The sequence below is a fragment of the Indicator indicator genome, chromosome 21 (assembly GCF_027791375.1).
Source record: "Indicator indicator isolate 239-I01 chromosome 21, UM_Iind_1.1, whole genome shotgun sequence".
NCBI classification, from domain to species: domain Eukaryota; kingdom Metazoa; phylum Chordata; class Aves; order Piciformes; family Indicatoridae; genus Indicator; species Indicator indicator.
Window position 1 is genome coordinate 15,542,519 of NC_072030.1, and position 24,079 is coordinate 15,566,597.

At 43.0% G+C, this 24,079-nt stretch overlaps 1 protein-coding gene across 1 annotated transcript in view; it reads right to left on the minus strand.

Moving 5' to 3' along the window:
• KCNQ1 (potassium voltage-gated channel subfamily Q member 1) overlaps nt 1-24,079 on the minus strand; it is a 350,807-nt gene that overhangs the window by 261,512 nt on the left and 65,216 nt on the right. Inside the window, exons 3-6 of the mRNA XM_054390363.1 lie at nt 5,195-5,321; nt 3,423-3,501; nt 2,305-2,401; nt 1,609-1,749 (exon numbers count right to left, since the gene is read on the minus strand). Coding sequence (XP_054246338.1) covers nt 1,609-1,749; nt 2,305-2,401; nt 3,423-3,501; nt 5,195-5,321 — 444 coding nt within the window. The remainder of the gene's footprint in view (nt 1-1,608; nt 1,750-2,304; nt 2,402-3,422; nt 3,502-5,194; nt 5,322-24,079) is intronic.

Consider the following 24,079-nt stretch of genomic DNA (forward strand, 5'->3'; position numbering starts at 1 on the left):
GCTTGTATGGAAGGTTTTACTGTATGCTCAGTAAGCCAATCTGCTCGGTCACACACTCAATTTTTAATGCCAACGCCAATGACAGCATGTGTTTTTAAATGCAGCTACATCTGCCACTGGTAATTACCCAGTCATCTGAGCACTCTACTGGAAAAGAAAAACTCCACCATGACATGAAAGCACTGACAGAGCCACTTGACAGAAAGCCACTTCCTTGTCCTATGCAAGAAGTTTTCTAGGCATAACTGAGGCTGTATTCAATCACAGCAGACTGCAAGATCTGCAGCAGATCTTAGCAGCCACCTAAACAAAACCTCTTGGATTCAGAAAGGGCTGCATAAGCCCTTCAGCACCAGGAGACTGGTCACAGGCTTGCTCTTCAACAGATCCTGAAACAGCCAGTGGCACTGTTTGTAGAGAGAATATATAACCACACATGTATTAAAAATACGTCTTAAAAATTCTGCGTGAAACAGAGGTGCCAGTCCTTTGGTCTGGTACATAAGACTTAGCAGTAGTCTCATTTTCAACAAAGAAAGAAACAATGCCTTTTGATTTAAGGCAGCAAAGACTCTAGAAGGTCAACACAGTTTGAAAATGCAAGCATGGAATGGGTGGTGATGATGTGTAACACTTAATGGTGACTCTTTTATTAAGCAGATCAAAACAAGTTGCTGCTTGAATGCTAGCAATAGGGAAACATAGGTCCAAAAAGTACCTCTCTGAACTGTAATAGGAAAAGGAAAGGGAAATGATTACAGATAGGAAATCCCAGAGCAGAGCAGCCAGCCTAATATTTGCATATCATGTGAGAAAAGAGAGGGAAGTGTTACTAGCAGAAGCAACAACATTGTAATATTTACTAAAATATAAACACAGAACAGAGCTGCCAAACTAGAAAGCACAGAAATGAAAATAGAGAGTTAGCTGTCACTAAGAACAGCAAGAAAACAGAATTTTATTAGCAAAACTAAAGATAAATCTACACTGAAGTGTGGCAGCACCTTTGAAAAATCTCTGAGCTAAATTGTGTGTCAACACAGCACAGACAAATGCCACAGAAGGATGCTAAGTGGCTTCCAAAGCAATGTAATCACTTCAATCCTGGTCCTATGCCTGAATTTCTGAAGACTTTCAGATACTTGTTCTGGAATTGATACATTCTGGGAATAACTGTCCCAGTTTGTATTGCAAACAACAGATAGCTGTTTACAAAAGACAAACAAACAATAATCCCTCCCAAAATCTCTGAACATACACACACACAACCCCCAAAACACTAGCCTTGATTTAGGAAGACTCTTACCACCTTAGAAAGTTGAATCCTATTATGAGAAAGGGAGCAAGAAGTAATAACAGGATAAAGAAATTAGAATAGGTGTTTCTATATCTTGTACACATAAATTTGATCACTTTGGGATCACGTATGACTATAAACACGAAATAAAACTACAGATCATCTGTAGTGCTCTCAGTTTCATAGAATTAAAAAAACAGATGTATTGAAGCAATGAGGCTATTTCAAAGTGTTGTCTATACTTGCTTGAACTTAACTCTCTATTTGAAGGTGTTAACTATTTATAGTATACTTGAAATTGCTGTACTTACTACTCCCCACCATAGGGCATCTGCATAGCTGCCAAATTCTGTTTCTCCAGAATCATTTACAGCATCTTTTTCAGCCAGGTACACAAAATAAGAGGAAAAAATCAGGCCCAGAAATCCAATGTAGAGTGTAGTTATCAGTTCCTGCAAAGAGAAGCAAGATAAAGGCATTCTGATATTATTGAGACACTTAAATTATCTATCACTAATGTCTTTTAAAAGATAAGTGGAACAGAAGAATGTAATATCAGCAGTTAATAAACACTGACACCAACTGTTGGCTGTGCAAACCGACAAAACCCCACTGAGCTCAGTGGTGAAAGAATTTCCATCATGGCTAATAAATTCTTCTTGACTTCTTAACCTTTTGGTGGCCAAAAGTTATTTGGAATTTGATTTTTTTTTTTTTCCAGACAGCTTGGGAATTCAGATATGTATTTCTAGAAATATTCAGGCTACTTTTCAGAAGTCTCATTACCTGTGGTTAAGTCCAACCACAAGGCTAAAGTTTCCCAGAGTGGAAGTGAATATTTTTTAAGCTTTTAAGAGCTTTTTGTCCTTTGGACAAGGCAGAGCAATCTCAGTTGGTGGAAATAAAAGGCTGCCTGCCTCTGTACTAAATACACTTGACATCATCAGTCTGTCTGCCTAAATGCTGCTCTGAACACCATCAGAACATCAGTTACCGTGCCAACTTACTTGTCTGTGGATGAACACCACTGAGCCCAGCAGCCTCCATGTGCCACCCTGGCGGTCAACATGCAGCATCCGTAAAATCTGCAGAAACCGGATGCCCCTGGAACATGATTTTTTAAATGAATGGAGATACTAAAGATACAAGACAGGAAATAGAGGGAGAGAGGGGAAGTCTAAGAGAGACACAAGACTTAGCAGCCTGTCTCTTTTCACTCCATTCACCCATCTTCTTTAGGGCCATGAGGATGATCAGAGGGCTGGAGCTCCTCTCCCATGAGGACAGACTGAAAGAGTTGGGGCTGTTCAGTCTAGAGAAGAGAAGGCTCTGAGGTGACCTTAATGTAGCCTTCCAGTATCTGAAGGGGGCTACAAGAAAGCTGGGGAGGGACTTTTTAGGCTATCAGGTAGTGATAGGACTGGGGGGAATGGAATAAAGTTGGAAGTGGGGAGGTTCAGATTGGACATGAAGAAGTTCTTCCCCATGAGAGTGGTGAGAGCCTGGAATGGGTTGTCCAGGGAGGTGGTTGAGGCCCCATCCCTGGAGGTGTTTGCAGCCAGGCTGGATGAGGCTCTGGCCAGCCTGATGTAGTGTGAGGTGTCCCTGGGCATGGCAGGGGGGTTGGAACTGTCTGATCCTTGTGGTCCCTCCCAACCCTGACTGATTCTATGATCTTGCTTGTTCTGAAGCATGAGGAGACTGCACAGGAGAAGGAGAGACCTTTGTACACAAGGCTATTAGAGACAACTCAAGGATTCATGAATTTTGGATATAAACTGTGCATGCTCTAGAAATCATTCATCAAATCATACTTGACCTGCTCACCAGCATGGGAAAGAGCACACAGAAACAGCTAACAGAAGGAGTGGATTCCTCACCTTTGAGGAATTTCATAGGCAATACAAACCAGACAGCTCCCAGTGGAGAGACCTTCCTGAGCACAGGGTGGGTTTAGTCCATTAGGAATTCACCACCACTAGCTCCAGACATTTTATGGAGAAGCACTTTGAAGATATCAAAGATGTGAAGCATGAAAGATTTGCTATAAAACTGAGCCAAGAAACTAAAGATTTGGGTAGAAGTCACCTTACTCAGCACTATTGTTTTTACTACATATAATTACCTGATAGCTGAGGTGGCAAAGACTTGACCTTTAGAGCCCACACAAAGAACTATCATAGAGGCAACAACTACAATTAAATCTGGAAGATAAAAGTCAGTTGAAAAAATGAGTTAGCAGCATCTTCTGCAAGACTGTGACTAGAAACAATGCCAATACAAAAGAAACCCCAAAATAAGAGTTTTGTTTATATATCAGGATATCTTTCCTGCTACACAAAGAAAATGCAATTGTGTGATATGATAGGAGAGGTTTACTGGGCTGGGTTCAAGATGATCACATTCTAGATGAATGAGGAGAGTGATATGAGCACCACCAAATCCTTATTAGCTACAACCCATGAGGAATTTCAGCAGCTTCTACCTGTATCTTCTGTGTATCTTATTTCCCTTTTTATTTTAGATGTATTTTATTGACTGACAGAGGCTTTGAGGTTTATTTCATGTATTACACAACTGCTTTACTACTATTTCACTCGTCCAGGTCTAAAAGTGAGAGGAAAAAAATGGAATTAGCATGAGTCTAATTTAGTTTAAAGTCAATCATTACCCTAGGGCTGTACTCTAATCTCTGAGCCTCAGGCCTAATAAATTTTGGAAAGCAACTCTGTATTTTGGAGAATGAAATCAGTTTTGTATTATCTGAGAAAGCAGAATTTTATTTTGCTTTTCAAATTGAAATAAACTGGATGGTGTTTCAAAGCCCCGAGTCTTCCAGGTCTCAAGAGAAAGTGATTTTGGACAAAGTGCAAAGGTGCAGCCAAAGCCATTTGATAATTGCAGTCACACCTGAGATATAGATTTTTTTCTTTAATACATATGCAGAGAGAAGCTAAACAAAACTATTTTATGGTTGTAAAAATAACCCAGGGAGAACATTTTGTAATTCATATTCAGCATAATTATACCTAGGTAATGAAAAAGCTTTAGTCAGCAACAAATAATGTTTCTGAGCAGTGCAAACCACTGATGCAAAATGAGAATTACTGTGCTCTTGGAACAGTCCTCTTCCAAAATCTGGTTTGTTTAATCCATTTATATTTTAGCTCTTTTAGGGCAAGTGTCTTTACTTAGTTCTCTCAACACTGGCTAACACACAGACTGATTTTTAGATTATTATTATGTTTCTCTTGGTGAAATTGTTAAATGCCTGAGAAGCATCCTAAAAGACAACAGTCTGTGGCATAGATGGAACCTGAGGATGTAATTTACAAGAACACTGAAGTCATGTTAGGGAGCCAACAGCAGTGAATGTCAAGGGAAGTCAAGTGTCCAGTTCCAAATGCACCACTGAAAACTGGATTTTAATCCAGCAGATAAACAAAGTAACTATTGTGCATCTACTGTGCTCCACCATGCAGTGTGTAGCTCAATTAAGAGTGCAAAATAAAGTCATAATAAATTATTCAAATGGGAAAGGAAAAAAAAAGGTATTCAATATCTTTACAAAAATAAGAGTTGGAGCTATTGTACAGTGTCTGGGATCCTGAGGTCACAGGAGACAGAACTACAGCCAAGACTTATTTCTGGCAAAGTTTCAGATCACTTGTGAAAAGAAAACACTCAGCTCTTCTGGAAAAACAAACCAGGCTACATTTGTTCTCAAGTGACAGTGCCATGGATTCCTGAAAGGAAATTCAGATCTACATTAATGCTCATGACGAGAGCTCTTGCTCTAACTTGGCTTCAACTATGGCATAAATTCCACTTCCCAAAGCTTTCAAGAACAAGCTTTACTCATTGTTTACATCCCCTCTGCAAGCTGTGCATACTCACCAATGATGGAAATAGGCTTCCTAGCAAAACGAAGCCTTCCCCATATCCCAACGTATTTGCTGCGGCACCCTGCTGACCATAAGCGAACCACATATTCTGTTCCAAAGAACACCACTAAGACAATTTCCTAAAGGAAACAGACAGGGAACCAGGTTAATTCTCAGCTCTGGGTCTGTCTTCCCCCCCGAACATATTAGGAAACACCAAAATAAAATGCAACATTTGGAAGGTGACAAAAACATCAACTGTCCCAACATGACATAAAGTAACATAAATAAACCTCTGAGAACAAAGAGAGGGAAGATTAAGAGCATGTTTAAAGGCTTCAATTGCATGCAGTTTGGCTTGTCTGCACATCCTAAAACTGCAAACCATTCTGTGCAATTCACTTGGGCTAATTCAAACTAAAGGTTTCCTGATGGAGCCAAAGCAAGCAAGCAGAGGCTGTGTTCCGAAGATGAGTGTTTTGCAGGTGTATTTCATTTCAGGAAGAGGTGTGCTTCACATTCCAGCTTAACCTCCCACTTATTTATACTCTTACAATCTTCCTTTAATCTCACATAGGTTCAAAAAAAGATTTTTAGTACCTATTACCAACATGCCAGTCCCCAGCTGCCCTGCAAACAGAGTCAGATCTCCCATAGGCCTTTCCCATCCTCTTGCCAACAGCTAGAGCCTTCAGCAGAAGCAGAGGGCTCCACCTGAAGCACAGCTGGGCATTAACCACAGACCTGTGCTAAGGTATGACTGTGGAAGTGCCTACAATGAGATAAGTGTCAAAACCATCTATCTATAGAGAAGAGAAGGCTCCAGGGAGTCCTTAAAGCAGCCTTCCAGTATTTCAAGGGGGCTCAGGAGAGCTGGAGAGGGACTTTTGACAAAAGCATGAACAAAAGCAGGACAAGGGCTAATGGCTTCAAACTGGAAGAAATTTGATCGAGACTAGACATTAAGAAGAAATTCTTCCCCCACAAACAGGTTGCACAGAGAAGCTGAGAAGGTTGCAAGCCTTCAAAGACAGGTTGGATGGGGCTTTGAACAATCTGGTCTAGTAGGAGGTGTCCCTGCCCATGACAGAGGGGTTGGAAGTAGATAATCATTAAGGTCATTGCCAACCCAAAGTGTTCTATGATCTGTGATTGCTGTTGATTACACAGAGGTATTTGGAATGTGGTCAATGTGTAGGTAAACCTTGATTTTCTGCAGGTCAGCTGAGCATGGCATACTCAGCATAGTTCCCTCAAGTTTCAGGGAGCTGCAACACTTCCTTACTGGCCAACCCAATCAGTCTCTGGTGTCACTCTCTATCAGAGACAGCAACAAAAGCTCCTAATTGGAATGGTAGCAGTGGTTTGCAATTGGAAGCATACAACACATTGCCAAGGGAAACTGCAAAGCACAGAAACCAATCTAAAGGTATCATGGTTACAGCGGACAACGCAGCTTAAGGGAAGGAGCTATTACCTAGCTCTGCCAAGCCTGGTACATATGTTGCAGCAGGATGAAGGCATGTAGGAAGATAGCAAACCTTTAAACAACTTTTGAGGAGGCTATGTTTCGTCTTTGAGTTGGAAAGAATGTAAACACCTTGTAACTGAAGAGAGAGACTAGGCAGAAGCTGAATGGATATGCTGAGAAGCTTGTCTGTCAGTATTAACCTATTGTATGATTTGCTTGGGCCCATGTCAGTGAAAGGATAGCCACTTTAGAATAGAATCATAGAATCAGTCAGGGTTGGAAGGGACCACAAGGATCAGACAGTTCCAACCCCCCTGCCATGCCCAGGGACACCTCACACTACAGCAGGCTGGCCAGAGCCTCATCCAGCCTGGCTGCAAACACTTCCAGGGATGGAGCCTCAACCACCTCCCTGGACAACCCATTCCAGGCTCTCACCACTCTCATGGGGAAGAACTTCTTCCTCGTGTCCAGTCTGAATCTCCCCACTTCCAGCTTTATTCCATTCTCCCCAGTCCTATCACTACCTGATAGCCTAAAAAGTCCCTCCCCAGCTTTCTTGGAGCCCCCTTCAGATCCTGGAAGGCCACAAGAAGGTCACCTCAGAGCCTTCTTTTCTCCAGACTGAACAGCCCCAACTCTTTCAGTCTGTCCTCATAGGAGAGGAGCTCCAGCCCTCTGATCATCCTGCTGGCCTTCTTCTGGACACCTTCCAGCATGTCCAGATCCCTCTTGTAATAGGGGCTCCAGAACCAGACACAGTACTCCAGGTGGGGTCTCATCAGAGCTGAGCAGAGGGGGAGAATCACCTCCCTTGACCTGCTGGCCACACTTCTCCTGATGCAGCCCAGGACCTGGTTGGTTTTCTGGGCTGCAAGTGCACTTTGGATGTGACAGCTCTGTATTAGAAAAGTATATAAGTTGACTACGTAACAGAGTAATAGGCTTTGCTTGTGCTTAAGGCTTTGGCTTATGCTTAAGCTCTTGCTTTGCTTTTGCTTACGCTTAGTGCTTTGCTTAGTCACATAGGCAATAAATGCTTTTGCCTTTCACAATTAGAGTCTTCTCATCTTGGTGTCACCTGGGAACACCATAACATGCAGCATATGAGAAGAACACTACAGATACAATTATAAAGGCACAAGAGCCCTCTGAGCAGGCTGGTTGGGATCAGAGAGTTGGTTTTACAGCAGGAAGGTAGGGCAAGAGGCAGGACTGTGGTTTACAGCGGGGGAGGATTTGCACGGGGGCTGCAGGCCGGGTTTTGGAGGCCCTCCTTGGGTCAACGGGTAACAGGCACACTGGCAAGTATGCAAATGGGGGCTGTCCCAAAGACAATGCAACAGACACGCAGTCAATGGTTACTGTCACCCGGCGCTTTGCGTGACATGCAGACAAGCTTAGAGAACATTGATTGTCCTATAGACTCCGGTGACTGGAGGGAGCGACCAGTCGGCTTACACCAAGACACATTTTTCACTCCTGACATTTTGGTAAAGGCTTATTGACCTAAATGAGACCCAAGTTATTCAGGGAACATCGGGGGTGAAAGTGCACAAGCTGTTCTTCATGGTCATACACAAAAACTCCAGGTATCCATTAGCAACTGGCAAATTCCCCCCCTACCCTGCCCGTGGCTATGTGACAGACAAAAGTGGGTTTAATATCTTGCATTGCATAAGACTAATAAGCAGCCTCCTGGGGGTGGGGAGGCTGATGGATTTCTGTCAGTTCATACTTGTATCATGGCCAGAAATTTGCAGACAGCAGGGAAAAAATACATTAGAAAAGAACACCTTCCTGAGCTACTAAAATAATGCCTGTATTTTCCCCAACTAACAGCTTAACTCAAAGCTTTACATTAACTAGGAGGATACCAACAGCTCATTTGTGCTGGTGGTAATTAGGGCTAATTCCTCTGAATAGCAGTTGCCCTGGCAAAAAGCAGCAATGCCTCACACTTGCAAAAGCCAAGAGCAAATCCAAGTTGCACTACAGATTCATTTGATCCACTGCTTCTTCCATACTTCCTCCTAACTGCCACCTCAACCCCTGCCTACTAAGTGTGCTGTGTAAAAATCTGTGCTTCTCACACTGGACTACATGATTTCCAGAGGTCCCTTCCAACACCTATCAATGAATCAGCTGGACTAAAACATGGCTTTTAGAAGCTGATATAGCAAGCCAAAAGAATTCAGTGCTGAGGGGACAGAGAACCGAAGAAACGAAGCAACACTCAGCACAAAGGAAGAATTAAAATACAGGGAAAATAACTGCCTGCAAAACACTCATGGGAGTGGGGTTAAAGATCAGTGCAAGAGTTTTGATGGTTAAAAATACAGGCAGACCTGCACTGTGTAAGGAACTGCTCAACCTGATATAACTTAGGCAGGATACACAGTGCCCTGACAAGCATATCCATGCTGTCTGTCTTTGCAGCCTGCACCTCCACAGTTCCCAGGGATTAATCACAGTTTCATACCAAGCCCACACAAGGAACATACAGAGAAGGGCTTAAAGAGGAGCTGTAATGAAAAGGCCTGTGTATTAAGTTTGAGTTACAGCAAAGAACTGGACCTGCCATGAGTAAGGACACTTCAACTCAACTATCACCTTGTCAAACACTGGGATACCATAAAGCAAAAGAAAAAAAAGAATGCCTCCTCCATCAATAGATCAGGGAAAATCTATTTATGCAAAGGACTGTTGACTGAATTGAAGGAATCAGATTTCTTCAGCTGTGTGACTGGGGAGTCATCTATGAACACAAATACACACAAATATATCAGCAAAATGAATATCTGGTTTGTTTTGCTAATAAATGCATCTTGAAAAGCCCTTCCTTTACTACTCCACCCACACTGGATTGGAAGAGCTACAATTCAATGCCGAGAGGCATCCAACGTTCACACTGTGAGATAAAGTGCAGTAGCAACTCCAAAAAGAAGGACAGAGTTCCTAAACTTAGCAGAAGGAAGTGTTTTTAAGCAATTAGATCAATAGCTTGGGGAAAAGAAACACCCACACCAAAACCCTGACATAGAATGGATGATGACATCATAACACCAGCTATTTAATAGATAAAATAATTGTCTGAAGGTTGAGAAAGCATCTGCCTAGAGAATATGTTGCCTGAGGCTCTGCCTGTAGACCTCAAAGCTGTAACTGATCATGGAGCATTGCAGAAGTTCACGAAGCCATTTGATGTGGGAGGACTAGATGAGATCATCTGAAAAGTACTATGAACATGAATGCCTTTATTCTGAGTCTAGGCTTTTTTTCAAATAATGCCATAACCATAAGTGAGGTAAAATACATGTTTTGGAAGCAAGATGACAAAGCTTTGCATGACATGCAGACAAGCTCAGAGAATATTGATTGTCCTATAGACTCTGGTGATTGGAGGGAGATTATTCTGACTGGATACTGAAGACCAAAACTCAAAGGCAACATACAGCTTGTTCCATCTGCCATAGTGGGGCTGCCCTAAGAGGGAAAGGAGATAACCAACGCAGGAAAACAAGAGGCATTGATAAGCCTCTGTTGTGGGTTAAGGGAAATCAAGAGTTAATTGGAATAACCATAAAGAAACATCCTCCAGAGGCTAGAGAGTCCCAGGGGGATGGGCAGCTTGTACCCTTTGTATGTATTTGTAAATAGAATTTCCATTTAAGCTTCCAAACCAGCATTTTATTTTACTCCTTGGGAAGGTGTAAAATATCTTTTCTGTCCTTTTGCCCTTGGCAGCCTGTGGCTCAAAACTAGGACAGCCTCTTAAGGAGACATTCATGTACTGCAAGAATTTCCTCCTCTCCCAATGCTCTACCTACCCATCTCTGCCCTATCACCAGCTCTATTGAATTGTCCTCATTGGAGGGATCAAACACATTATTCCCACAAGTCTTTCAAACCTGGCTTCTTTTAGCTTCTAGCTTTAAGGATAATAAAGTTCCCATGGATTTCTTTAGACAAGGAAATAAGCTCTCCCATAGCTTATCTAGGGACTGCATGCCAGCCAGCATTACCTCAGCTATCAGATTCCTATGGCATCACTTGCACCCACACCTCTTTGTAAGGCAAGGCAATGGAAGAGCTCTGCTACAGAGCTCCAGCAGCAAAGTGGAACAGTGACCTCCTCACAATTTCAGGCAGCAGGAGCGCAGCAAGGACACTGCCAAAAGTTCTGCTCAGAAGTCGTGACAAGGAGGTCTCTGAAGGAGCCAAGAGGGGGGGACAATAGATCTGCCGTTGCTAACGCAAAGCGATGAATGGGGCACTTGCCACTGGCCAAGGGCTTTGGAGCTGAACTGGGCAGCAGAGAAACAGTTTTAGCATCTTCTGAAGCAGGGATGTAGCACATCCTCTATAGCCACAAAAAGATCAAAGAAAAAGAAAAAGCAGGACTGTGTCTCTCGTGGAGAGCAATGCTCTCAGGGAAGGCTAGCATGCAAAAACTAAACCACTGCAGGCTATGTGTTAGCTCGAAGAGAGCTGGAGTCCATTCACAGCACACTGTTCACCTGACACACCAGGGCTGGCAAAATGCTTCAGACAGCACTTGTGTACAGCCCGAGCAGGGTATGCAAATCACCAGCAGTGAAGGCAACTGTTTCTTCTAATCTCACTCACTTTGTATAGAGAGGCCCCTCTTTGTTTGGTTGAGAAAGGCAGGATTTTTTTTTCCTGAAAGCTCTACTGTGCTTTCTGAGACACAGAACAGCAAAATCAGATGGCCTAGACAAACAGACAAAGACAGTGAGCTCAATAAAGTAAAAACCTCAACTTGATGAAGTACAGATCAAAACTAAAAAGATAAATGGTTTTTCAGATATATAAACACTGAGCAAGTGCCAAAAGCACTATTTAAGGATTGAGGATTTTTCTCCCTGTGCTTAATCTCTTTACTTCCAAAGATCATCTGCATTGCCTTATCTCAAGTGAAAACCAATAATGGTCAGGGGATTTTTAAAATGTTTAAGGCCAGAACACTTGATGTTCTTTCCTTACCACGAGGATCATTTGCTAGAACTCTTTACTTAGCGTATTTGGCACCAAAATACTAAATAGGCAACAGAAAACAAAACCCAGGGTACTGGGATCACTTTGCTACCTTTGGAGCCCCATAATTAGTCCTAAGAAATTACTGCACATCGTTAAAGCCACTTTATTAATTTTTTAATTGAGATGAAATAATGTTTACTAAGTGCTCATGTTCTTAAAAAAAAAAAAAAGAAAAAAAGAAAAATTAAAAAATGGACACTTACTAGAAGGCAGAGGTGGAACAACTGATTGTGCCAAAGCTTTTCTGTTTTCCCTTAATCTGTGCTGGGAGCACAGAACAATGGTTCTGGGACCAATAAAGAATACTGCAGGCCCCCAATTTTAGGTTGAGATTTTCCAAAGGCTCCAAGCAACTAAATCCTATTGAATTTCAATAGGACTCAGGCACCTAACTCCCTTAGGTGCATTTAAAAAGCCTTTAACTGATTTCCGAAGCTCTCTTCTCACTTGAGGTTTCAGCCAAAGCCAAAAAGCAGGCGGCTGAAATCTTTCCACCATGTACAAAAGCTCTCGGGTGTCAGTGGTGTGACTTTGCACGTGAAGGTATGGCCTCAGAGCACAGCTCTGTTCCAACAGCTCTCCACACCATCACCCCTGCACAAGCCTCTTCATAACACAGCCATCTTTTAGCTTGTGAACTCAGCTGCTGCTGATATCCACCAGGAATTTACAGAAGGAAATTAAGCTGGGCTTGCACGGTTGGTTTGGGACATTTGGTTCAGTGTGGAGTTCTCCCCTATCCCAAAGTATGCTCAAGAACTAGACTTCAAACACCTCCTTGGAGGTGTTCAGGGCCAGGCTGGATGATGCTCTGGCCAGCCTGATCTAGTGTGAGGTGTCCCTGCCCATGGCAGGGGGTTTGGAACTAGATGATTCCTTGTGGTCCCTTCCAACTCTGACTGATTCTATGATTCCAAACCCAAAGCATTTGGCAAGAGAAAAGAAGTGTCAACGTGCTAACATCAGTGCAAAAATGATTAGAAACCTCCACTCCTTTCTGTTTATTTCATGAATCTCCTACTCAGGGCCTCATAAAAGCCTCAAGATATTCATACAGGACCTTCTCCCTTCAGAGTGATAAATGCTCTGACTTCTTCCTAGGGCAGCATATGCTTGATTTGATATCTCACTGACATCAGAAGAACTATTCACCTCCTTAAGATGAAGCACACATATACACAGCTCACAGAGATGCAAGCTCATTCATTAGTACTTACAACATGCTAATATGAGTAGAAAGGAACTGCTACAAGACTCTTGAAAGGGCCACTCTAAGCCAAGTAGTTTGTGCTTTCATGTTACACAGCACTTTTTACATTAACACTGTTTACACAGTGGCTGCTTGCTCTGATCCGACCGTTTTTATCCTGTCAAGTGTCTTGTTGCATGCTTTTTATTAATCTCCCTCACTCATTTTCATGAAAACTACTTCTTATCCACCCTGTCCTGCACTGAGCAGTTCATGAGTCTTCCCTTTGCTCCACAGCTAACAGTGAGCTATTATGAGCTGTTTCAACAACTTGTTCCTGCAAAAGCAGGTACAAAGTATGTGAAGAACAACTCTTTCTGACAAAGTTCTACCTCCTGACCTCTCTTGTGTAGGGAAGACATCCCCACTAGCCCTTCCCTCCCCTCCAAGAAGGGAGTTACAAAATGGTACTGTGTGCTGGACAGCCTTGCTTCAGGGTTCTCAGCTCTACCCTTCCAGCTCCTCTGTGTAGTCTTCAGCTATTTATGGGACCCTGTCTGGGACAGGAAGTATGTTCTACAAGTAAGACACTGCCACTAAAGTGAGATGTCACCAAAAGCTGGAGGTCTTCAAAGGATGCAGAGATGTGGTGCTGGGGGATGTGGTTTAGCACCAGACTTGGCAGAGTTAGATAATGGTGGGACTCAAGGACCTTAAAGGTCTTTTCTAACCTAAATGATTCCATTATTACCTTGCTATCCTCTTTCTCTAGAAGCACCATGTTTGCAAAACTTACCCTCCAAAAATTATACTCCTGGCCTGAGCAAAGACCATGCTCTTCAGAAACAGTTGAGCAAGAACTAAATTTCAGATGGACAAATGCTTTCAACCACCTCCAGCTAAGAAAGGGAAAATGAAAATGTTCTTTTTTTCCTTCCAGCCTGGCAGGATAGAGGCATCAATGTCTGAAACAAGTCCCTGGTTAGCTGTGGAGAGTCCTTTCACACACCTGGGCAACTATCCTTCAGTTACAGCTATCAGGCTCAGCACTGATAAGAGTTCAAGTGTCATATTTCTGTTTGACATTCCCATAAACACAACCTGCTTTTGCCTCCACATACTTGAGCTCTCTCCCGGGTCTGCTCCAGGGAATACACATCATGCTCTTCCACACAGCTGCAAAAACAGGCACACACTAAACCTGCAGTCCAGGCACTTAATGCTCCTCACAGGAAAACACATCTGCTAGTTGAAGCTAATAAAACCCTTCTCAGATGCCATTATGCACACAGCCCATTCAGTCAGCATTTTACAGTTTGCCTCCAGAATTTGCGGTGGAGGAGAAGAATTATGTGACATGCAAAATAAACCCAACAGAAAGCAACAAAGTCAGCACTCTCAGCTGAGTGACAAACCCATTCCACATACTGAGAGCAAGGGGTGTCCTCCTACTGCCCATTTCCTGCACCCCTTCCAGTCAGTGAGCACTACCCAGTCGTGGTGATCGTTCAGCACATCAGGATTAGAGCACACCAAGAAGGGAAGTTAATTCATACCCAACCAAAGCACGCAATTAACTCAGTGCAAACTCTCCCCAGAGCTTTGATAGTGTTCCAAAAGGACCAAACTAAACTCACCTTTGCAAGCTGAAGATATAAGCCAGATCTCTCTGAAGTTGCATACCCTGTTAACCAAGCTACTGCTATGTGAAAAGACTTGTATTTTTTACTTGGATTCATGTTTCTATCTGTTTGGGGTCCAACATAAATAAATGGTGCAACAGAGGCAGCTCTTTGCAGAATTCAAAAGTTAGGGAAGGAGAACTCCAGCTCTGTAAAACTCCCTTCCCTCCCTATCACCTTTCCCCTGCTCCCTTCACAAATAAAGGACAAGTGCACTATTCATTGCTGGAAGGAAAAAAATATCCCTAAAAAAAGCCATGGCCTTCTCAGTGGCAGCTGGTCTGAGCTTCAAGACATCAAATACCTCAGGAAACTACCAGGCATTATATGGAATGAATTTAAAAATAAAAAAAAAGAAAAGAAAATTAAATCCAAACTGATATTTGGCAGAATTCAGCACCACTGTGCTCCAAAGCTCTTTGGAAAAGGAGTGCTCAGGACACACCAAGAAGAAACTGAAGGTTCTGCAGAAGTACACAGGCTAGCAGGCAGCTGATGTAGCAAGCAAAAGCCACCCAACCAGAAGCATCCCCTTTGTGGAGTGGCACTTGAAAAGGAAAAAAAACAACCCAAAACATTTGTATCTTAAAGGAAGGGGCACAAGGAGCATGGTTTGGAGACAGATGAGCCTCTTCTGTGCTGAAACATTGGGCAGATGTAGAGTCCACCTGAAAATCCATGTTATTAGCACAACCAAAGCAGTGGTCATGTATTTTAAATGCATTAATGTATCAGAACATCCAACTGGCAGCAGAGAAGGAGGAGTTCATATTATTGGGTTATTATTGTGCTCCTTTCTCTGAAGCTTGAAGCATATCTGCTCTTTCAGTGAGCTATACTTCCTGGTGATTCATGGTGTTCTTTTTCAGAGGCTAAGGGAAAGGAAAACAGAATCCTGATGCACAATAACCAATAACAATAATCCATCCTGACACATGGATTATGCAGGTAAAGAGTTTGGCTTAAATCCTCCATCAATGGTTTTGCAAATGAAATATCTCAGGTGGCTTATCCCATGTCAAAGGTTTTGGCCAATCTTACAAGAGGAAAAGCTCAGTCTGGATAGTTCTGTAGTTTCCTTAAAGCATCAGTAAAGGTATCAAAAATTGGGAAACATGGGCTAGAGACCTGTCCTTATGTGAGAAAAGCATCAAGGTAGCAAAACTAAACTCATGCATTTGTTGAGTCCCTTCTCAGGGGCTGAGGCAAGTGGGTGTGCTTAGATCTGTGTCTTATTTCCAGCTCTGCTAAAAATGGCTTTAATGACAACCTCGTGTTTCCCCTTTCCCCAGCACAAAACACATTGCACATTTCACACTGCACAGAGTGTCATGGCTTGTACTGCTCAGGGTGCAATTAATAACAATTAAATTATGCTGGGAAAAAGCACATAAGGGACTGCTTTGTGTACAGTGTGCTTTTCCTTATCAGCTCAATGGCCAAAGGAAACTAGACATGAAAGTTAGGGACAGCTGTGTCCCATAACTGAGCATTTGAATATTTATAAGCCATTGCTACTTGGGATACCAAAGCTGATGACATGAATGCATGTTTTAATAAGTCCATCAATAAAGCTTGCCTCATCAGAAATCTGCCTCCAGCATGTTAGAGCTAGAGAATTCTCTTATCATGAGCCATAGTACTTGTCCCAAGTGGCATGCTGTTAAACCTTGTGCCTGTTTAAACAGCATGCTTTATGGTGCTCCAAAAAAAAAAAAAAAAAAAAAAAAAAAAAAAAAAAAAAAAAAAAAAAGTTAAATGGTGGTAGAAACCCTCTGGTAATACTGTCTGTGGTTTCACACCTTTTGAGTAACAGCAATGAATATTTCATGCTATGAAGGGATGAAATGTGTTCATCTCAGGTGCTAAATCACCCTGAAAAAGGCTAAAGGAAGACCTCTTTTTAAAATACTTGGTGAATGATTTGCAGGCTGGGGGGGGAAATATCTCTTCAACAATTTTGATTGCTCTTTATCTTTAAAAACAGAGTAAACAGTGCTGGTCATAGAATAAGCCATCAGTTCTTAGCAACACATCAACTCCCTCTCTACTCTGCCCTGGTGAGACCACAGCTGCAATACTGTGTCCAGTTTTGGGCTCCCCAGTTCAAGAGAGACAGAGACCTGCTGGAGAGAATCCAACAGAGAGCCACGAGGATGATCAGGGGACTTGAGCATCTCCCCTGTGAAGAGAGACTGAGAGCCCTGGGGCTGTTTAGTCTGGAGAAGAGAAGACTGAGAGGGATCTGATCAATGTCTATAAATATCTGAGGGGTGGGTGTCAAGTGGAGGGGCCCAGGCTCTTTTCAGTGGTTCACAGTGACAAGACAAGGAATAATAAATTCAAACTTGAACAGAGAAGATTTCACCTTAACATGAGGAGAGACTTCTTTCCAGTGAGGGTGACAGAGCCCCAGAACAGGCTGCCCAGGGGAGTTGTGGAGTCTCCTCTGGAGACTTTCAAAACCCACCTGGATGCATTCCTGGTGGACTACCCTAAGTGATCCTGCTCTAGCAAGGGGGTTGGACCTGATGATCTCGAGGTCCCTTCCAACCTCTGATATACTGTGAGACTGTGATTACCACCACAGGATTCCTGTTACTGTTATGGAAGTCACCTTTGACTGTTTCAGCCTTAAGCATGGCATTAAACATGGCCACATGATTTTTAACATAAGCAAACAGGGTGAAGAAGCTTTGAGAGGAGAAACAAACCAACCAAAAAAATACTAAAAATCTATTGCAAACTAGAAGTATTTGTGTACTAACTGGCTACTGCACTGATGTTTTCTGTGGAAATTCCAGCCACATTAATTTTGGCAACTATTAAAGACTACTTTTGGAATCCTTAACAAAATTCAAGGAGTTCCTTTTAACTTTACTTCATGTTCTGTAGTTCTTTCTACTCTTTAAAGCAAGAAAAGCAGGGTTGGGTTTTTTTTTTTCCAGCCTTCAAGTTGTTTTACTGTTAAAATAAACACAAAGATAAGCCAGTCAGAATTCAGGCTCAAAGGAACCCCACTGAAGAATTTATTCCTCTCAGAGAGCTGAGAAGCTCCTCTTTTGCTTAGGTTCTACCTCTCAGTGCTGCTTAGTACATGGTGCAACTCTGCCTGGGAGCCAACCCCATCCCAGGACTCAATGATAAAAGAAGCTATTCAGAGTTTTGGCAGGAAGAGTAGCACTGACATTTTGTTTCATCTGGATCACAGGATTAGACTTTAGTTTGGGCTTTAACACTAAGCTGCCCACGCTACATAACACAGAGCTGACTTCTGACACCTCTTCCACTGCAGATCCCTGTACCTTTGAATATTCCCATCCAAGGCTGACCCTTAAAAGGAAGCTGCAATCTGTACCAAACAAGCACAGTGGAACCCATCTGTTGAAAAAGGCAGATTACAGCCTCAACACTCCCTATATTGAGGGCAACACTGAAAAGTGTCTGGCCCAATCCTCTTGCCCCCCACGCTTTTGCTCTTGCCAAACATTGAGCAGATCCCCTCTCAGGCTGTTCTTCTCCAGGCTCAACAGCCCCAGGTCTCTCAGCTTTTTCTTCTCAAAGAGATGCTTCAGGCCCTTCAGCATCTTCAGAGCCTCCACTGGACTCTCTCCCATAGTTTCTCATCCCTCTTGAACTGGGGAGCCCAGAAGTGTCCCAGGCACCTCAAGATTTTATAAACTATGCTTTCAGGAGTACCTATCCTTTTCCATGGAGGGAAAACCTATGTGATAAAGCTCATACTACCTAACCTAACTTTTAGGCAGCTAAAAGCTGGGGGGAAAAAAAAAAAAAAAAAAAAAGCCTGGAGGAACTGCACTGTTGCCCAAAAAACTATTCTTAGCCTGGAGCAATGGTGTAAGCACTAGAGGAAATTTACTATGGGCTCTCACTTGAAAGAAAAGTATATGAGAGAGCCTCTGTTTTGGGGCTGGTCTCCCTGAAGAGGTCCATGTGATTACCTTGCCTGCCTCCAGTTTCCCTCTCAAAACTCCCCAATCCCCTAGTTCATCTGGACAAGAGCAGAAGGTCAAGCCTGTCCAAGGAGATTTAAACTTCCTGAAAGCAGTGTGAAAACAAAGAGGCTGGCAAGAAGGAAATACCCTCTTTATGCCCTGAGAGCAAAGACTGCATGGTAATAATCACACTCAGTGGAAATTCTCTCATTTTTTTTATCAACATCCAGCTTCAGGAAAACTTCCTGCAAATTTCAACCAAAGCCACTTGGCTTCCTAAAAACAAACAAGCAAACAAAAATCCCCAAACAACTAGAAAGGCAGAAAACCACCCACCTCAGGACTCCCAAAGCCCCCTAGCATCATAAGTATTTCCATAGTAATATCATTTGCCTTCCAGACAGAGATTTTTATTTTAAAACCATGAAACCAAAAGGTTTATTTTTCAGTTTCATGGACACTTCACTTGCCATGCAACAGGAAAGACTTCTTCCCCTGCTCTCTCTACCACCATCCACTCACCCATGTACTTTTTAACACCATCAGATGACTGTTTCCAGGTAGGAAAGAGAAACATTTGGGATGGGGGGAATAAATCAGACCCCTTGTTTCAGTGATCTAACTCCAAAGACAGATGCAACTCCTGATTCAACAGAGCATGAGCTCAGCGGAGAAAGCAAACCAACCAGCCCCCATTCAATAAGGAATATGTATTAATCATGTAGGCACTTCTTGAATCAACTCAGATTGATTAAAGTACTTTCATTAACTGATTTCAGCTCATCTGGTTTATTACCATCCATGTAACCCACCTGGGGCCCTTGAACATCTGCTGCACTTGCCTGACTCGCTTTAGGAAGCTTCAACCTCTTTGTTTATTATAAGCATTTCTCAGATTTCAGTTAAGACCTTTAGATTTCCCCTGATCTTTCTGAAGAACCACAGCAGCTAGCAGCTCTTATTCCCTGTGCAATCATTTACTCTGTTGTCCAGCAGAGCTGAGCACACTTCTCTCCTTCAACCACACACGCTGAAACAAGCAAACAATAAAAACCCAACAAAAAAACGTCGGTAAGGCTTCTCAAAGACTGACACATCTACTGAGCTTCCATAAAGGGAGACACAAGGTTCAAGCTGATGCATTCTCATTTTCTAGCTCATGATGGGCACAACAACCCCCTGAGTGACAAGCAGGAGTAGGTGTCAGTAGTGTGCGAGGGGTGGTGGAAGATGAAGCAGTTATTTGTGCCGCACAATGTTGCTCTTGGGCCTCTTAGAAAACTCTTTTCTGCATGCATTGCACCTACAGAAAAGCCAGTCAGCTACATTCAGCTGTTGGCAAATGAAAAGCACAGGGCTGTCCTCAGGTGCAAGTGGAAATAAAAGCTTTCAGCCTTCAATTTCCTCCAAATTTCTGAACATCACCCAGGACAGCATGAGCCGATACGTTTTATGGTCAAACAGAAAAAAAAAACCCTGCAGCACACCCAACCACAAAAGCCTCTGTGCAGTCTCTGCATATTGGGTGCAAATCTATTTTGCAGAAAAAAAAAAAAAAAAAAAAAACAGTTAGGAATTTTCCTGTATTACACAGAGAAACACGATCTGCAGTCGATCTCATTGATGTTAAACAGCTCAAGATTTTTACACATATTCACCAGTTATTGTGAGGTTATTTGTGGCCCATATGAGCTGCTCAGAGTATTTCTTTGGAAAACAGTTAAGAGTTAATTGAGTCAAGATTTGGGGGAAGTGAGCTTTCTGGAGCACAAGCCATAGTATGTTAAGGCAGAGCATATCTCACACGAGATTGAGCTCCGCTAAGATGAAAGGCTTGGAGGCTTCACTGTATAATAAAAAGAGCTCATGTAAGCAAAAGAAATAAATATTTACAGAGAGAAAGCTGCCTTTAAATTCCTCAAACCCACCCCACACTGAAGAATCACCATTGTATTAAAAACATCACCATGGGGAAGAGCATGGGGTAGGGGAATGAGCACAGGCAATAACCTTCCTTAGCAAAATATTTATCTGAAAGCAGTCAGATAATCTTTGACTTTGGAAACTGCTGAACCAGTCAGTTCTAGCCCACATTCAGCATTATACTATTAAACCAAGCCACAAGTTTCTGTGGTTACTATCAGATGAAATGAGCTAATTTCCCCTGAGAATTGGCTACACTGACCAGATGTCTTTAGCCAGCTACTCCCAGATCGAGCAGGAGCAGCACATGCAATGCCTTCTCTGTTACTATGGAGATGTGTTTTCCCATCCACTATGCAGCCGGGCGTATAGTAGCTACCAGCTGTTGTCTCGACTTGTACTCCATCAGGAGAGACTGCAGAAAGTAAGTGGGAGACGTAGGGCTGAGCTTCTCCCAGCCCTGGCCCTCATAAACTTTAACCACAGAGTCCAGCCCTCAACCTTAGCTGCTGCTGCTTGGGCTGGTTGTTATTGTTTAAAGCTGCTGCAGGGTGCTTCCTCCTTGGTGCTGCAGACCCCTAGCAGGCCAGTGGCTGCACACAGCTGCTTCATGTAGCATGTTCCACTGCTGGGGCTGGAAACTTAAGGCTTCCCTAATTCATGCTTCTAGCCCAACATTCCCACCCAAATGATTTTCTGAGCCCAAATCTAAATCTCCAGCAGTAACCCAAATTTCAGGTTCCTGACATTATTTTCGCTCCGTAATTTCAAAGAACAGCCTTGTGGATTAATGGCTCCCCATCCTTCCTGCAAGGCTGGTTAATGCCTTCAATTCCCATTGCTTTTTAACTCCTGTGGAACTTTAATCCTCCCCTCTGACCATGCTGATGAGCTGCAGAGAAACGACACTGGTTGGGATTTTCATTCTTGTGTTTTCTTTTTGAATGCAGCCAAGTTCAAATGTCTAATTATAACACTGCAGAGTTAATGATCAATTTAACAAAGGCTTTAGAGTATCTTTGAAGTCATAACAACAAGCCAAAGGGGGGGTTTAAAACGTTAACTGCACAGGGAGCCTACCTAGAGAGCTTTCTTAGGATTATCTCTCTCACTTAACAACAAAGTTGAGTTGTTTCAGAGCACTTCCAGCAACCCCATGGCTCACTCGGGTTGCTGCACAGCACAGAGCTCTAGCTGGAGTTTACTTTATAGCTCTGAGCAGCACCAATCATTACCCTATTAATCCAAGCATGTTTAATTCAACGTCTTTCAACTACTCAGTCATGCCTGTTTGCAACTTTGAAGCAACTACAGAAAGGTACAGCTTGTCACCACGGTTATACCTGACAGGAGGTTGGACACATAATGCAAGCAGGGTGTGTGTTCAGACAGCTACAAGTGATGGTCACTTAAATGCATGAGACACAGCAAGGAGCCTTTGCTCCTCCTGCTTAAGGCATGCTGATTGCCACATCTCACGAAAGCTGACTTTGCCTTCAGATGTAAGTGGCTCCTGCTGATGTCAGTAAGCTATAAATACACATCAGATGACACACTCTGACCTGTTTACTTTTCCATCTGAGATATGCAGACACTCATACTCTGTATATACTACACACCATTGCAATGCTGAATCAGCACACCCAGAAATAACAATAAGGGCATACCCAGCCTGGAGCAGCACAGCGAGGCAGCAGCCCAGGCTCTTCCTCACTTTGCTTCAACAGCAAGCCTGCCAGTCAGCATCACTCCACACACTTGGTAGAGTGGTTTGTGTGCTCCCCTCAGGTGTCAGACAAGGGTGAAGGTGAAAGAGCCTTACCCTGTTGATAAAACATGAAGCATAGGGTTTGGGCACCAAAGGAGTTATAGATGAGGGGCAGCCATCGGTGGTCCTCCAGAGTGAGCTGAGGGGACAAGAACCCAAAACCTCAGGCTGCCTGCAAGAACTCCACCAATGCTTCCCTTTGCTCTACACTGGAGAACAGGGCTGGATATTTTCCTTGTTTAAAATGCCAGATTTTTCTTGTCTAAAATGCCAAATGAGATGAACTTCTCTAGCAAGAAGCACAGAGACTCCAGAGCTGAGCATTGCAAGAGGAACATTTCACAGGTTGGACCAAGAAATTTAACAGCCACCCTGTGGCTTATGCAGTGACAAGGCTGGAATGAGGAACTTCTAGACACATAGGGGCTTATGTATGGGGCATTTAGCAACAAAGAAAATGCATGTATCTTTTCTTTTTTTTCTTTTTTTTTTTTCCTTCCCAGTACTTCAATTACAGACCACAATAAATGTATGGTGATGTGTAGGATAAGTAAAAGCTGGATAAACCACATCAGTGAAAATCAGCCTTTCCTCTCTCAATCAGATTTCCTTTCAGATCTCCTGGGAGATTACATCTTACTGCCTTTTTTCATTTAAACCCAACTTCCCCAGACCTTATCTATGTGGCAATTTCCACTTCATGGTGAGTTTGCTCATTACATTCAGGTACTTACCCTGCCACAGCAAAGGATTACAGATGCTCGAGTCTAAGGATCACTTAAGCTCTGATAAAATGCAAAGTAATAAAGATGTGGAAGCAGTGAGTCTGCACCATGCTAAATACAGCTTTTGATGAACACCCAAGTACAGCATTGCTGCAACAAGACCCATTTTGGGGGTGTGGGGGGAGTTTCAATTAAACTCCAAAGAGTGCTGGTCTTTCCAGAGATGATCAGGCCACATATCCCAGAGCAGACCAAAGGGAATTATATTTAGCCATTGTATCACCATTCTACCAAGTAGGACTAGGGGGAATGGAACAAAACTAGAAATGGGGAGATTCAGATTGGATGCAAGGAAGAAATTCTTCCCCAGGAGGGTGGTGAGGCACTGGAACAGGTTGTCCAGGGAGGTGGTGGAAGCCCCATCCCTGAAGGTTTTTAAGGCCAGGCTGGATGTGGCTCTGAGCAACCTGCTCGAGTGTGAGGTGTCCCTGCCCATGGCAGGGGGGTTGGAACTAGACAATCCTTGAGGTCCCTTCCAGAGGTTTCTTTCCCAGAGAGAACCTCCACAGTACAACACAGCATCTTACAGGTTCTTCTCACCATTTATACAGCTCAGATTTTGAACAGCTAAAACATTCAGGGAGAGAGAGTCTCTGTTTTTAAGCATTATGGTTTGTGGTGCAGCATATATGGAGAAGCTGCTACTGCTAGCTTGTCACTTCTTGTGTCAATTTATCAAGTGGCTTGTGTCTAGCAGGTCATAGCTTGAGGATTTTGGCACAAGAAAGCTCCTTGATGTATTTATCTGATGGCAAAGGGCGCTCTCTCTGTTTAAAACCAAGTTAATGCTTTGTCCAAAATCTGACAATTTTGAATCATCATCACTGCAGACCTTACAAGTGTAAAAAGTGACAAGCAACATGACAGTATCTCACAAACACTAAGAGAACAACCCAGGGTGCAAGGCTCTTGAAGCTGCAGCCTTTATGTTTCCCTCCAGAGGGCTGCAAGGTACAGGTGCTCAAGATGGTACTAACACCATCAGAAGCTGGAATCTCTATCCAAACAGGAATGAGTAGCTAGGTTCAACAGCAATACAAAAGGTCAGACAACATCAGCATTT